This window comes from Mirounga leonina, unplaced genomic scaffold (genome assembly GCF_011800145.1).
Source record: "Mirounga leonina isolate KUSES-001 unplaced genomic scaffold, KU_Mleo_1.0 Mir_239, whole genome shotgun sequence".
In the NCBI taxonomy this organism is placed as follows: Eukaryota; Metazoa; Chordata; class Mammalia; order Carnivora; family Phocidae; genus Mirounga; species Mirounga leonina.
The window spans coordinates 2,993,433-3,006,059 of NW_023270624.1; the positions used below are offsets into that span (position 1 = coordinate 2,993,433).

At 36.8% G+C, this 12,627-nt stretch overlaps 1 protein-coding gene across 1 annotated transcript; it reads right to left on the minus strand.

Annotated features, from left to right (window-relative positions):
- Positions 1–11,310: 11,310 nt before the first annotated feature.
- Positions 11,311–12,306, minus strand: LOC118026490 (olfactory receptor 2T8-like). The gene has a single exon (XM_035029345.1). The coding sequence runs from the start codon at positions 12,304–12,306 to the stop codon at positions 11,311–11,313; it is 996 nt and encodes a 331-aa protein (XP_034885236.1).
- Positions 12,307–12,627: the final 321 nt, after the last annotated feature.

A 12,627-nucleotide genomic window follows, 5' to 3' on the forward strand; every position in this document is an offset into this window, starting at 1 on the left:
TATATTTTTGTTTCCATTTCCCATTCCTGAAAAATATTCCTATGCTGATTTCAAAAACCTTACAACCTATATTATCTTCTGGGATTTTTATCATTTCATGTCTCACAATTAACTCCTTAATCCATTTTGACTTCATTTTTGTTTATTGTGTATAAAAGTTGTCCAGTTCCATTCTTTTCAATGTAGCTGTCCAAGTTTTCAAGCATCAGCTCTTAAAGAGACTGTCTTTCCCCCATTGTATATTTTTGCCTCCTATGTCATAGACAAGCATGGGTTTATTTGGGGGATCTCTATTATGGCCCATTGATTTATGTGTCTAATTGTGTACTAGTTTAATACTCCTGATTACTACAGATTTGTAGTATATCTTAAAATCTGGGATTGTGATGTATCCAGCTCTGTTCTTCTTTCTCAAGATTGCTTTGGCTACTCAAGGTTATTGTGTTTCCTTATGAATTTTCAAGTTATTTGTTATGGTTCTGTGAAAATGCTATTGGTATTTTCTTAGGGATTATATGAAGTCTATAGATTCCATTGGGTAGTAGTATCTTCTCATTATTTGTGTCTTCTTTAATTTCTTTCACCAATGTTTTATAGTTTTCAGAGTATAGGTCTTTCATCTCCTTGGTTAAATTTATCCTAGGTATTTTATCCTCTTTGGGGCAATTGTAAATAGAATAGTTTTCTTAATTTCTCTTTCTGCTATTTCTTTATTAGTGTACAGAAGCACAACTGATTACTCTGTATTAATTAGTCTGTATTAATTAATGAATTCATTTATCACTTCTAATAGTGTTTTGTTCAAGTCTTTAGTGTTTTCTATGTATAGTACTGTGATGTCTGCAATTGATGGCAGTTTAACTCCTTCCTTCCCAATCTGGATAACTTTTGTTTCTTTTTCTTTTTTGATTGCTGTGGCTAGGACTTCTAGCACTACATTGGTAAAGAAGTGGCATAGTGGATGTTCATGTCTTGTTCCAGATTTTTGAGAAAAAGCTCAGTATTTCACAATTGAGTATGATCCTGTTTTGTTGTTGTTGTCAGTGTTCACTTGTTTATTTTGGTTTTGTTCAGCTTTGTTTTTTGTATATAGCATTTGCTCTGTTGGGGTGTTTCCTCTAAGCCCAGTTTTTATCATGAATGCATGTTTTTATTATGAATGAGTTTTATAAAATGCTTTTTCTGTACCTATTGAGATGATCATATGATTTTTATTCTTTGTTTTCTTGATATGGTATATCACATTAATTGAATTGCAAATATTGAACAATTCTTCCATCTCTGCTAAGATTCCACTTGGTTGTGGTGAATGATCATTTTATTTTATTTTTTAAATTTTATTTTATTATGTTAGTCACCATATATTACATCATTAGTTTTTGATGTAATGTTCTATGTTTCCTTGTTTGCGTATAACACCCAGTGCTCCATTCAATATGTGTCCTCCTTAATACCAATCACTGGGCTAACACATCCCCCCACCCCCTCCCCTTTAGAACCCTCAGTTTGTTTCTTGGAGTCCACAGTATCTCATGGTTCATCTCCCCCTCTGATTCCCCCCTTCACTTTTCCCTTCCTACTACCTTCTTTTTTTTTTTTTTTTAACATATATTATTTGTTTCAGAGGTACAGGTCTGTGATTCATCATTCTTACACAATTCATAGCGCTCACCATAGCACATACCCTCCCCAGTGTCCATCACACAGCCACCCCATCCATCCCACCTCCCACTACTCTAGCAACCCTCAGTTTGTTTCCTGAGATTAAGAATTCCTCCTATCAGTGAGATCATGTGATACTTGTCTTTTTCTGACTAACTTATTTCGCTTAGCATAATACCCTCTAGTTCCATCCATGTTGTTGCAAATGGCAAGATTTTGCGGTTTTTGATGGCTGCATAATATTCCATTGTGAAGATATCTATATCTATATCTATATCTATATCTATATCTATATCTATATCTATATCTATATCTATATCTATCTATATCTATATCTATCTATATATCACATCTTCTTTATCCATTCATCTGTTGATGGACATCTTGGCTCTTTCTATAGTTTGGCTATTGTGGACATTGCTGCTATAAACATTGGGGTGCACATACCCCTTCAGATCACTACAGTTGTATCTTTGGGGTAAATACCCAGTAGTGCAATTGCTGGGTTGTAGGGTAGCTCTATTTTCATCTTTTTGAGGAACCTCCATACTGTTTTCCAGAGTGGCTACACCAGCTTGCATTTGCAACAACAGTGTAAGAGGGTTCCCCTTTCTCCACATCCTTACCAACATCTGTCATTTCCTGGCTTGTTAATTTTAGCCATTCTGACTGGTGTGAGGTGGTAACTCATTGAGGTTTTGATTTCAATTTCCCTGATACTGAATGATGTTGAGTACTTTTTCATGTGTCTGTTGGCCATTTGGATGTCTTCTTTGGAAAAATGTCTGTTCATGACCTCTGCCCATTTCTTGATTGGATTCTTTGTTCTTTGGGTGTTGAGTTCGATGAGTTCTTTATAGGTTTTGGATACTAGCCCTTTATCTGATATGTCATTTGCAAATATCTTCTCCCATTCTGTCGGTTGTCTTTTGGTTTTGTTGACTGTTTCCTTTGCTTTGCAAAAGCTTTTTATCTTGATGAAGTCCCAATAGTTCATTTTTGCCCTTGCTTCCCTTGCCTTTGGCGATGTTTCTAGGAAAAAGTTGCTGTGGCTGAGGATGAAAAGGTTACTGCCTGTGTTCTCCTTTGGGATTTTGATGGACTCCTGTCTCACATTGAGGTCTTTCAACCATTTGGAGTCTATTTTTGTGTGTGGTGTAAAGAAATGGTCCAGTTTCATTCTTCTGCAGGTGGCTGTCCGATTTTCCCAATACCATTTGTTGAAGAGACTGTCTTTTTTTCCTTGGACATTCTTTCCTGCTTTTTCAAAGATTAGTTGACCATAGAGTTGGGGGTCCATTTCTGGGCTCCCTATTCTGTTCCATTAATCTACGTGTCTGTTTTTGTATCAGTACCATACTGTCTTGATGATGACAGCTTTGTAATACAGCTTGAAGTCTGGAATTGTGATGCTATCAACTTTGGTTTTCTTTTTCAATATTCCTCTGGCTATTTGGGGTCTTTTCTGGTTCCATACAAATTTTAGGATTATTTGTTCCATTTCTTTGAAAAAAGTGGATGGTATTTTAATGGGGATTTCATTGAATGTGTGGATTGCTCTAGGTAGCATTGACATCTTCACCATATTTGTTCTTCCAATCCATGAGCATGGAACGTTTTTCCATTTCTTTGTGTCTTCCTCAATTTCTTTCATAAGTATTTTATAGTTTTCTGAGTAGAGATTTTTTGCCTCTTTGGTTAGATTTATTCCTAGGTATCTTATGGTTTTGGGTGCGATGTAAATGGGATCAACTCCTTAATTTCTCTTTCTTCTGTCTTGTTGTTGGTGTATAGGAATGTCACTGATTTCTGTGCATTGATTTTATATCCTGCCACTTGCCTGAATTCCTGTATGAGTTCTAGCAGTTTTGGGGTGGAGTCTTTTGGGTTTTCCACAAAAGTATCATATCATCTGCAAACAGTGAGAGTTTGACTTCTTCTTTGCTGATTTGGATGCCTTTTATTTCTTTGTCTGATTGTTGTGGCTAGGACTTCCAATAGTATGTTGAATAGCAGTGGTGATAGTGGACATCCCTGCCGTGTTCCTGACCTTAGGGGGAAAGCTCTCAGCTTTTCCCCATTGAGAATGATATTCGCTGTGGGTTTTTCATAGATGGCTTTTATGATATTGAGGTATGTACCCTGTATCCCTATACTCTGAAGGGCTTTGATCAAGAAAGGATGCTCTACTTTCTCAATTGCTTTTTCTGCATCTATTGAGAGGATCATATGGTTCTTGTTCTTTCTTTCATTAATGTATTGTATCACATTGATTGATTTGCAGATGTTGAACCAACCTTGCAACCCGGGGATAAATCCCACTTGGTCGTGGTGAATAACCCTTTTAATGTATGCTGGATCCTATTGGTTAGACTTTGGTGGGAATTTTTGCATCCATTTTCATCAAGGATATTGGTCTCTAATTCTCCTTTTTGATGGGGTCTTTGGTTTGGGGATCAAGGTAATTGTGCCTCATAAAAAGAGTTTGGAAGTTTTCTTCTGTTTCTATTTTTTGGAACAGTTTCAGAAGAATAGGTATTGATTCTTCTTGAAATGTTTGGTAGAATTCCCCTGGGAAGCCATCTGGCCCTGGGCTTTTGTTTGTTGGGAGATTTTTGATGACTGCTTCAATTTCCTTAGTGGTTATAGGTCTGTTCAGGTTTTCTATTTCTTCCTGGTTCAGTTTTGGTAGTTGATACATCTTGGAATGCATCTATTTCTTCCAGTTTATCTAATTTGCTGGCATAGAGTTGCTCATAATATGTTCTTAGAATTGTTTGTATTTCTCTGGTGTTGGTTCTGATCTCTCCTCTTTCATTCATGATTTTGTTGTTTGGGTCTTTTCTCTTTTCTTTTTGATAAGTTTGGCCAAGGTTTTATTGATCTTGTTAATCCTTTCAAAGAACCAGCTCCTAGTTTCGTTGATCTGTTTTACTGTTCATTTGGTTTTTAGTTCATTGATTTCTGCTCTGATATTTATTATTTCTTTTCTCCTGTGGGGTTTAGGCTTTATTTGCTGTTCTTTCTCCAGCTCCTTTAGGTGTAGGGTTAGGTTGTGTACTTGAGACCTTTCTTGTTTCTTGAGAAAGGCTTGTATTGCTATATACTTTCCTCTTAGGACTGCCTTTGCTGTATCCCAAAGATTTTGAACAGTGTGCTTTCATTTTCATTGGTTTCCATGAATTTTTTAAATTCTTCTTTAATTTCCTGGTTGACCCATTCATTCTTTAGTTGGATGCTCTTTAGCCTCCATGTATTTGAGTTCTTTCTGACTTTCCTCTTGTGATTGAGTTCTAGTTTCAAAGCATTGTGGTCTGAAAATAGGCAGGGAATGATCCCAATCTTTTGGTACCAGTTGAGACCTGATTTGTGACCTAGGATGTGATCTATTCTGGAGAATGTTCCTTGGGCACTATAGGAGAATGTGTATTCTGTTGCTTTGGGATGGAATGTTGTGAATAGATCTGTGAAGTCCATTTGCTCCAGTGTGTCATTTAAAGTCTTTATTTCCTTGTTGATCTTTTGCTTAGATGATCTGTCCATTTCAGTGAGGGGGGTGTTAAAGTCCCCCACTATTATTGTATTGTTGTCGATGTGTTTCTTTGCTTTTGTTGTTAATTGGCTTATATAATTGGCTGCTCCATGTTAGGGGCATAGATATTTACAATTGTTAGATCTTCTTGTTGGATAGACCCTTTAAGTAGGATATAGTGTTCTTCCTCATCTCTTATTACAGTCTTTTGTTTAAATTAAAATCTAATATGTCTGATATAAGGATTGCCGCCCCAGCTTTCTTTTGGTGTCCATTAGCATGGTAAATGATTTTCCACCCCCTCACTTTCAATCTGGGGGTGTCTTTGGGTCTAAAATGAGTCTCTTGCAGACAGCATATCGATGGGTCTTGTTTTTTAATCCAATCTGATAGCTTGTGTCTTTTGATTGGGGCCTTGAGCCCATTACATTCAGGGTAACTATTGAAAGATAGGAATTTAGTGCCATTGTATTGCCTGTAAAGTGACTATTACTGCATATTGTCTGTGTTCCTTTCTGGTTTATGTTACTTTTAGCCTCTCTCTTTGCTTAGAGGACCCCTTTCAAGATTTCTTGTAGGGCTGGTTTCATGTTTGCAAATTCCTCTAGTTTTTGTGTGTCCTGGAAGCTTTTTATCTCTCCTTCTATTTTCAATGAGAGCTTAGCTGGATATAGTATTCTTGGCTGCATATTTTTCTCGTTTAGTGCTCTGAATATATCATGCCAGTCCTTTCTGGCCTGCCAAGACTCTGTGATAGGTGTGTTGCCAATCTAATGTTTCTACCATTGTAGATTACAGATCTCTTGTCATGAGCTGCTTTCAAGGTTTTCTCTTTGTCTCTGAGACTTGTAAGCTTTACTATTAGATGGCAGGGTGTTGACCTATTTTTATTGATTTTTAGGGGGCTTCTCTGTGCCACCTGGATTTTGATGCCTGTTTCCTTCCCCAAATTAGGGACGTTCTCTGCTATAATCTGCTCCATTATACCTCTGCCCCTCTCTCTCTTTCTTCTTCTTCTGGGATACCAATTATTCTAATGTTGTTTTGTCGTATGGTATCACTTATCTCTCGAATTCTGCCCTCGTGATCCAGTAGTTGTTTATCTCTCTTTTTCTCAGCTTCTTTATTTTCCATCATTTGGTCTTCTATATCACTTACTCTCTCTTCTTCCTCATTTATCCTTGCAGTTAGCGCCCCCATTTTTTATTGTACCTCATTAATAGCCTTTTTTATTTCAACTTGGTTAGATTTTAGTTCTTTTCTTTCTTCAGACAGGGTTTCTCTAATATCTTCCATGCTTTTTTCAAGCCTAGTTAGTATCTTTAAAATCAAAATTCTGAACTCTAGTTCTGACATCTTACTAATGTCCATATTGATTAGGTCTTTGGCAGTTGGTACTGCCTCCTGTTCTTTTTTTTTTTTTTTTTTGAGGTGATTTTTTTCCACCCTGACATTTTTTCAAGAGGAGAATAGATGAATGAGAAAACAAAATGCTAATGAGTAACAACGACCCCAGAAAAATATACACTAAACACGTTAGAAAAGACCAAAAACTGGGGGAAAAGGAAGAGAAAGAAAGAAAAAAGAAAAAGGAAAAGATAAAAACAAACAAGTAAAGCAACAAACAAATAAAATAGAATATGATCTAATATGATCAGGCTGGTGCATAGATCAGTGCCACAAACTAGATTTTGGGTGTATTTTGGTCTGTTAGAAGAAAGTGCCTCCCAAAATTTTAAAGAAAGAGAAACTTACATATGTACAAAAATAAGGATAAATATGATGAAGGGATGGAATATGACTATAAAAGTGAGAAGTATAAAAGACTTTATAAAAGGAATTGATAAGATAAGACGTTGGTTGAAAAAAGAAAGAAGAGGATTTAAAGAAAAAAAAAAGGGAGATAATGTGATTAGGCAGGAGACTAGAACAAAGCCATACACAAGAGATTTAGTGTATATTTTGGTCTATTAGAAGAAACTGTATCCCAAAATTTTTAAGAGAGAAAAACTTATATGTATATAACAAAAATAAGGTTAACTACTATGGTTAGAATATGACTCTAAAAATGAAAAATAAAAAAGATTTTTAAAAATAGGGATTGATAAGACGTTGGTGGAAAAAGGGAAAAAGAAAAATTAAAAAAAAATAAAGTTAAAAAAAATTTACTTCGAAAGACTAAAGAATCTTGGGGAAAAAGCCATGAATTCTATGTGCAGTATTCCCCTAGTGCTGGCATTGTGCTGTTCTCATTGATCAGTAAACTTGGTCTTGGCTGGCTGTTCTTGCTGATCTTCTAGGTGAGGGGCCTGTTGCAGTGATTCTCAAATGTCTTTGCCCTAGTAGGGTTTTCCCTGCCCTTGCCGGGGTGGGCTAAGTAATCTGCTCAGTTTTGCTCTCGGGAGATTTTGTTCCCTGTAAGCTTTTGGTACAGCTTTGGAAGGTGAGAGTGAAAATGGCGGCCTCCCAATCTATACCTTGGAGGAATTGAGAACTCGGGGCCCCACTCTTCCGTGCGCCCCCAGAGAAAAGCAATCACTCCTGTCTCCCTGGTCTCTGGTCCCACTCTGTGCTCACCCAGCCTGTGACCGAACATTTCTCTTTCTGGCACACAACCTTGTGTGGAGTCTCCAAAGGCAAGAGAGTCCTGTGGAGCAGTCCCACACTGCTTCTTCCAGGGAGGAAAGGAAGTCTCCTCGGATCTTCCACTTTTTGGGTCCCTGCTGGAAGAGCAGTGGCCCGACCCTGCCATGGATCACAGTTTATAGCAACCCCAAGCTGAGAGCCCACTCCTCAATATTCTTAGACAGATACCTACTACCAAAACTGAAACCAGAAGAAATAGAAAATTTGAACAGACCCTTTACCAGCAAAAATTTTGAGACAGTAATCAAAAATTTCCCAAGAACAACAACAACAACAAGAACAAAAGAAAATATCCCAACAAACAAAAGTCCAGGGCCAGATGACATCCCAGGGAAATTCTACAAAATATTTAAAGAACACTTAATACCTATTCTTTCTAGCAGTTCCAAAAAGTAGTAATGGAAAGAAATTTCCAAACTCATTCTATGAGACCAGTATTACCTTGATTTCAAAAGCAGACAAATACCCTACTAAGAAAGAGAAATGTAGGGGCAACTGGGTGGTTCAGTCATTAAGCGTCTGCCTTTGGCTCAAGTCGTGATCCCAGGATCCTGTGATTGAGCCCCACATCAGGCTCCCTGCTCAGTGGGAAGCCTGCTTCTCCCTCTCCCACTCCCCCTGCTTGTTTTCCCTCTATCCTGTCTCTCTCTCTGTCAAACAAATAAATAAAATATTTAATAAAAAGAAGGGGAGTTATAGGCCAATATCCTTAATGAATATGGATGCAAAATTTCTCAAAAAAAATTAAAACAAACAAACAAAAAACCCTATTAAATCAATTCCAACAGTACATTAAAAAACATATTGACCATGATCAAGGGAGATTTATTCCTAGGCTCCAGGGGTAGTACAATATTTGAAAATAAATGAACATGATACAACACAACACTAAAGAAAGATAAAAAACGTATTATACTATCAATGGATGCAGAAAAAAGCATTTGAAAAAATACAGCATCAGTTCTTGACAAAAAAAAACAAAACAAAACACCAACAAAGTAGGTATAGAGGGAATATACCTCAAAATCATAAAGGCCATATATGAAAGATCCACAGCTGGTATTATCCCAATGGAGAAAACCTGAAGGCTTTTCCTCTATGGTCAGAAACAAGAAAGGAGTGTCCACTATCACCATTACTATTTAACATAGTCCTGGAAAACTTAGCATTAACAATCAGAAAACAAAAAGAAAGAAAAGGCATCCAAATTCAGAAGGAATAAGTCAAACTTCCACTACTTGCAGATGACATGATACTCTAGGTAGACAATGTGAAAGACTCCTCTAATAATTTGCTAGAACTAATACATGAATTCACCCACGTTGCAAGATATAAAATCAATGTACAGAAATCTGTTGCATTTCTATATACCAATAATGAAGAACCAGAAAAAGAAATAAAGGGATGATCCCATTTGCAATTGCACCCAAAACAATAGGATACCTAGGGATAAACCTAACTAAAGAGGTAAAATATCTGTACTCAAAAAACTATAGAACACTTATGAAGGAAGTTGTATAGGACACAAAGAAATGGAAAACATTCCATGCACATAGATCAGAAGAACACACGTTGTTAAAATGTCTATACTACCCAAGAAATCAACACATTTAATGCAATCCCTTTCAAAATACCAGCAGCATTTTCCACAGAGCTAGAACAAACATTCTATAATTTTTATGGAACCAGAAAAGACCCCAAATAGCCAAAGCAATGTTGAGAAAGAAAAGCAAAGATGGAGGCATTGCAATTCCGGATCAAGCTGTATTAGAAAGATATAGTCAAGACAGCATAGTACTGGCATAGAAAAGGACACATAGATCAATGGAACAAAACAGAAAACTCAGAAATGGACCCTCAACTATATGGTTATATATAAATACATATATATATGTATATGTATATATATATATATATATATATATACATAAGTTTATCACAATTATATAAGTAATTTTCGACAAAACAGGGAAAACTTATCCAATAGAAAGAAGACAGTCAATTCAACATATGGTGCCAGGAAAACAGGACAGCAACATGCAAAAAACCAAAAATGAACCATTTTCTTACACCATCCACAAATATAAATTCAAAATGGATGAAAGACTTAAATGTAAGACAAGAAACCACCATGATCTTGAGGGACAGCACAGGCAGTAACCTCTTTGACATCAGCCATAGCAACTGCTTACTAGATCTTTCTCCTCAAGCAGGGAAACAAAAGCAAAAATAAACTATTGGGACTTCATCAAGATAAAAAGGTTTGGCACAGTGATGGAAACTATCAACAAACGTAAAAGGCAACCTACAGAATGGGGGAAGTTATTTGTAAATGGAATATCTGATAAAGGGTTAATATCCAAAATCTACCAAAATCTATAAAGAATTTACCAAAGTCAGCACCACCCCCAGGAAAAAAAAATCTAGTTAATAAAGAAGCAGAATACATGATTAGATATATTTCCAAAGAGGATATATAGAGATCTGATAGACACATGAAAAGACACAATCACTCATCATCACAGAAATACAAATCAAAACTACAATGACTTATCACCTCACAACTATCAGAAGGATTGAAATTAACAATACAGGAAACAACAGATATTGGTGAGGATGTGGAGAAAGAGAAAACTGTTACGGTGTTAGTGGGCATGCAAGCTGATGCAGCCACACAGGAAAACAGTATGAAGGTTCTGCAAAAAGTTAAAAATGGAACTGCCCTACAACCCAGCAATTGCACGACTCAGAATTTACCAAAATAATACAAAAATACTGATTCAAAGAGATACATGAACCCCAACGTTTATAACAATATTATCAACAATATTCAAATTACAGAATCAGCTCAAAAGTCCATCAATTCAAGAATGGATAAAGAAGAGGTAGAATACTCCTCAGCCATAAAAAGAATGAAATCTTGCCATTTGGAAGAATGTGGATTGACCTAGAGAGTATTATGCAAAGGAAAGTATGTCAGTCAGAGAAAGACAAATACCATATGATTTCAATCTTAAGGGGAATTTAAGAAACAAAATAGAAAGAAAAAAAAAAAAACGAAACAGAGGCAAACCAGGGAACATACTCATAACTACACAGAACAACCTGAAGGTAACTGGATGGGAAGTTGGGGGCAGATGGGTTAAATAGTTGGTGCAGATTGACCAGTGCACTTGTGATGAACACTGAATGTTCAATGTCAGTTTTGAATCACTAAGCACTACACCTGACAGTAGTATTTCACCGTATGTTATCTAACTTGAATTTAAATAAAACCTTGATAAAAATAAACAATTTTTAAAATACAGTAAAATTATTATACATGAAAGAATGTAAAATAAACAGTTGTATCTGTTTTCCAAAGGAAAATGGTAACACTGACAGATATAATGCATATATAACTTTTCTCTAGGAAATCTCCCACAATCAGTTTTCTACAAGCTTGTAATTTGGGGCAAATCAATGTAATCTTAGTCATGACTTAAGGTAGCACACTGACTCATACACTTTCTCAGGGCTCCCTTCACTTCACTGTTTCTCAGACCGTAGATAATGGGGTTCAACACTGGGGTGAAGATAGTATAGAACACTGATACTATTTTATCATGATTAGCTGACCTATAGGATTTGGGTCTCATGTAGATAAAAACAGCAGCTCCATATAAGAGTCCCACCACAAAGAGATGTGAGGAACAGGTGGCAAAAGCCTTCTTGCGGGCCTCTCTAGAACGCATCTCAAGAACTGCAGCAAGGATGAGACTATAGGAAATCAGGATGAGAGAAAATGGGACCAGGAGCATTAATACACAGCAGATGTACATCACATACTCAAAAACAACTGTGTCAGCACAAGCTAAATGCACCAGAGTAGGGGCCTCACAGAAGAAATGATTGATCTCACGTGTATTGCAAAATGGGAAGCTCAGGGTAGCAGCAGCCTGCATGAGCCCATCAGCTGCCCCCAGGAACCAAGACCCCACAGCCATTCTCAGGCATAATTGCCAGCTCATGAGAAAGGGGTATCTCAGTGGGTGGCAAACAGCCACATAGCGGTCATAGGACATGGCTGCTAAGAGGAAGCATTCACCCCCTCCCAAAGTGAGGAAGATAAAGATCTGCAACCCACAGCCAGCAGGGGAGATGGACTTCTGGCCAGTCAAGTAGTCAGCTGCCATTTTGGGCACAACGGTGGAGACCAGCATCATGTCCATGAGGGAGAGTTGACTCAATAAGAAGTACATAGGTGTGTGGAGCCGGGCATCCTGGTGAATCAGAAGGATCATGAGGGCATTCCCTACTAGAGAGCTGAAGGCAATTGTCAGAACCATCACAAAGAGAAATAGGTGGGCTCCTGTGTGGTTAAAGAGTCCCAGGAGAATGAAATTTGAGGTGGCATTCCAAATGTTCATGATTTCAAACAAGAGTGACACTGCAAATGAAGAAATAGATGACAGAGTTTTCATCATTTACAAGGCTCTATTTCAATTACACTTTCATGAAAATAATTTGTGAGAAAATGGTGAAATGTATTCCAAATGCTTCCTTTGAGATTTGCAAAGTTTTGTAACTTGGGCATAAAATTAATTTCAACTTTTTTTCTTTAAATTTTCAGTATAAGCACTTCTTGGCTTTAGTTTGATTAATTGGCATAATGAATAAAATTTCTTGATAAACTGAAGGAAGTTGTCAGCTGGTCTTGTGCTATCTGATACCAAAATAATGGAGAAGTAAAATATTCAGTTTGTCATTTACATTTGTGTTTGCTTTTATCATGGGTAATCAACATT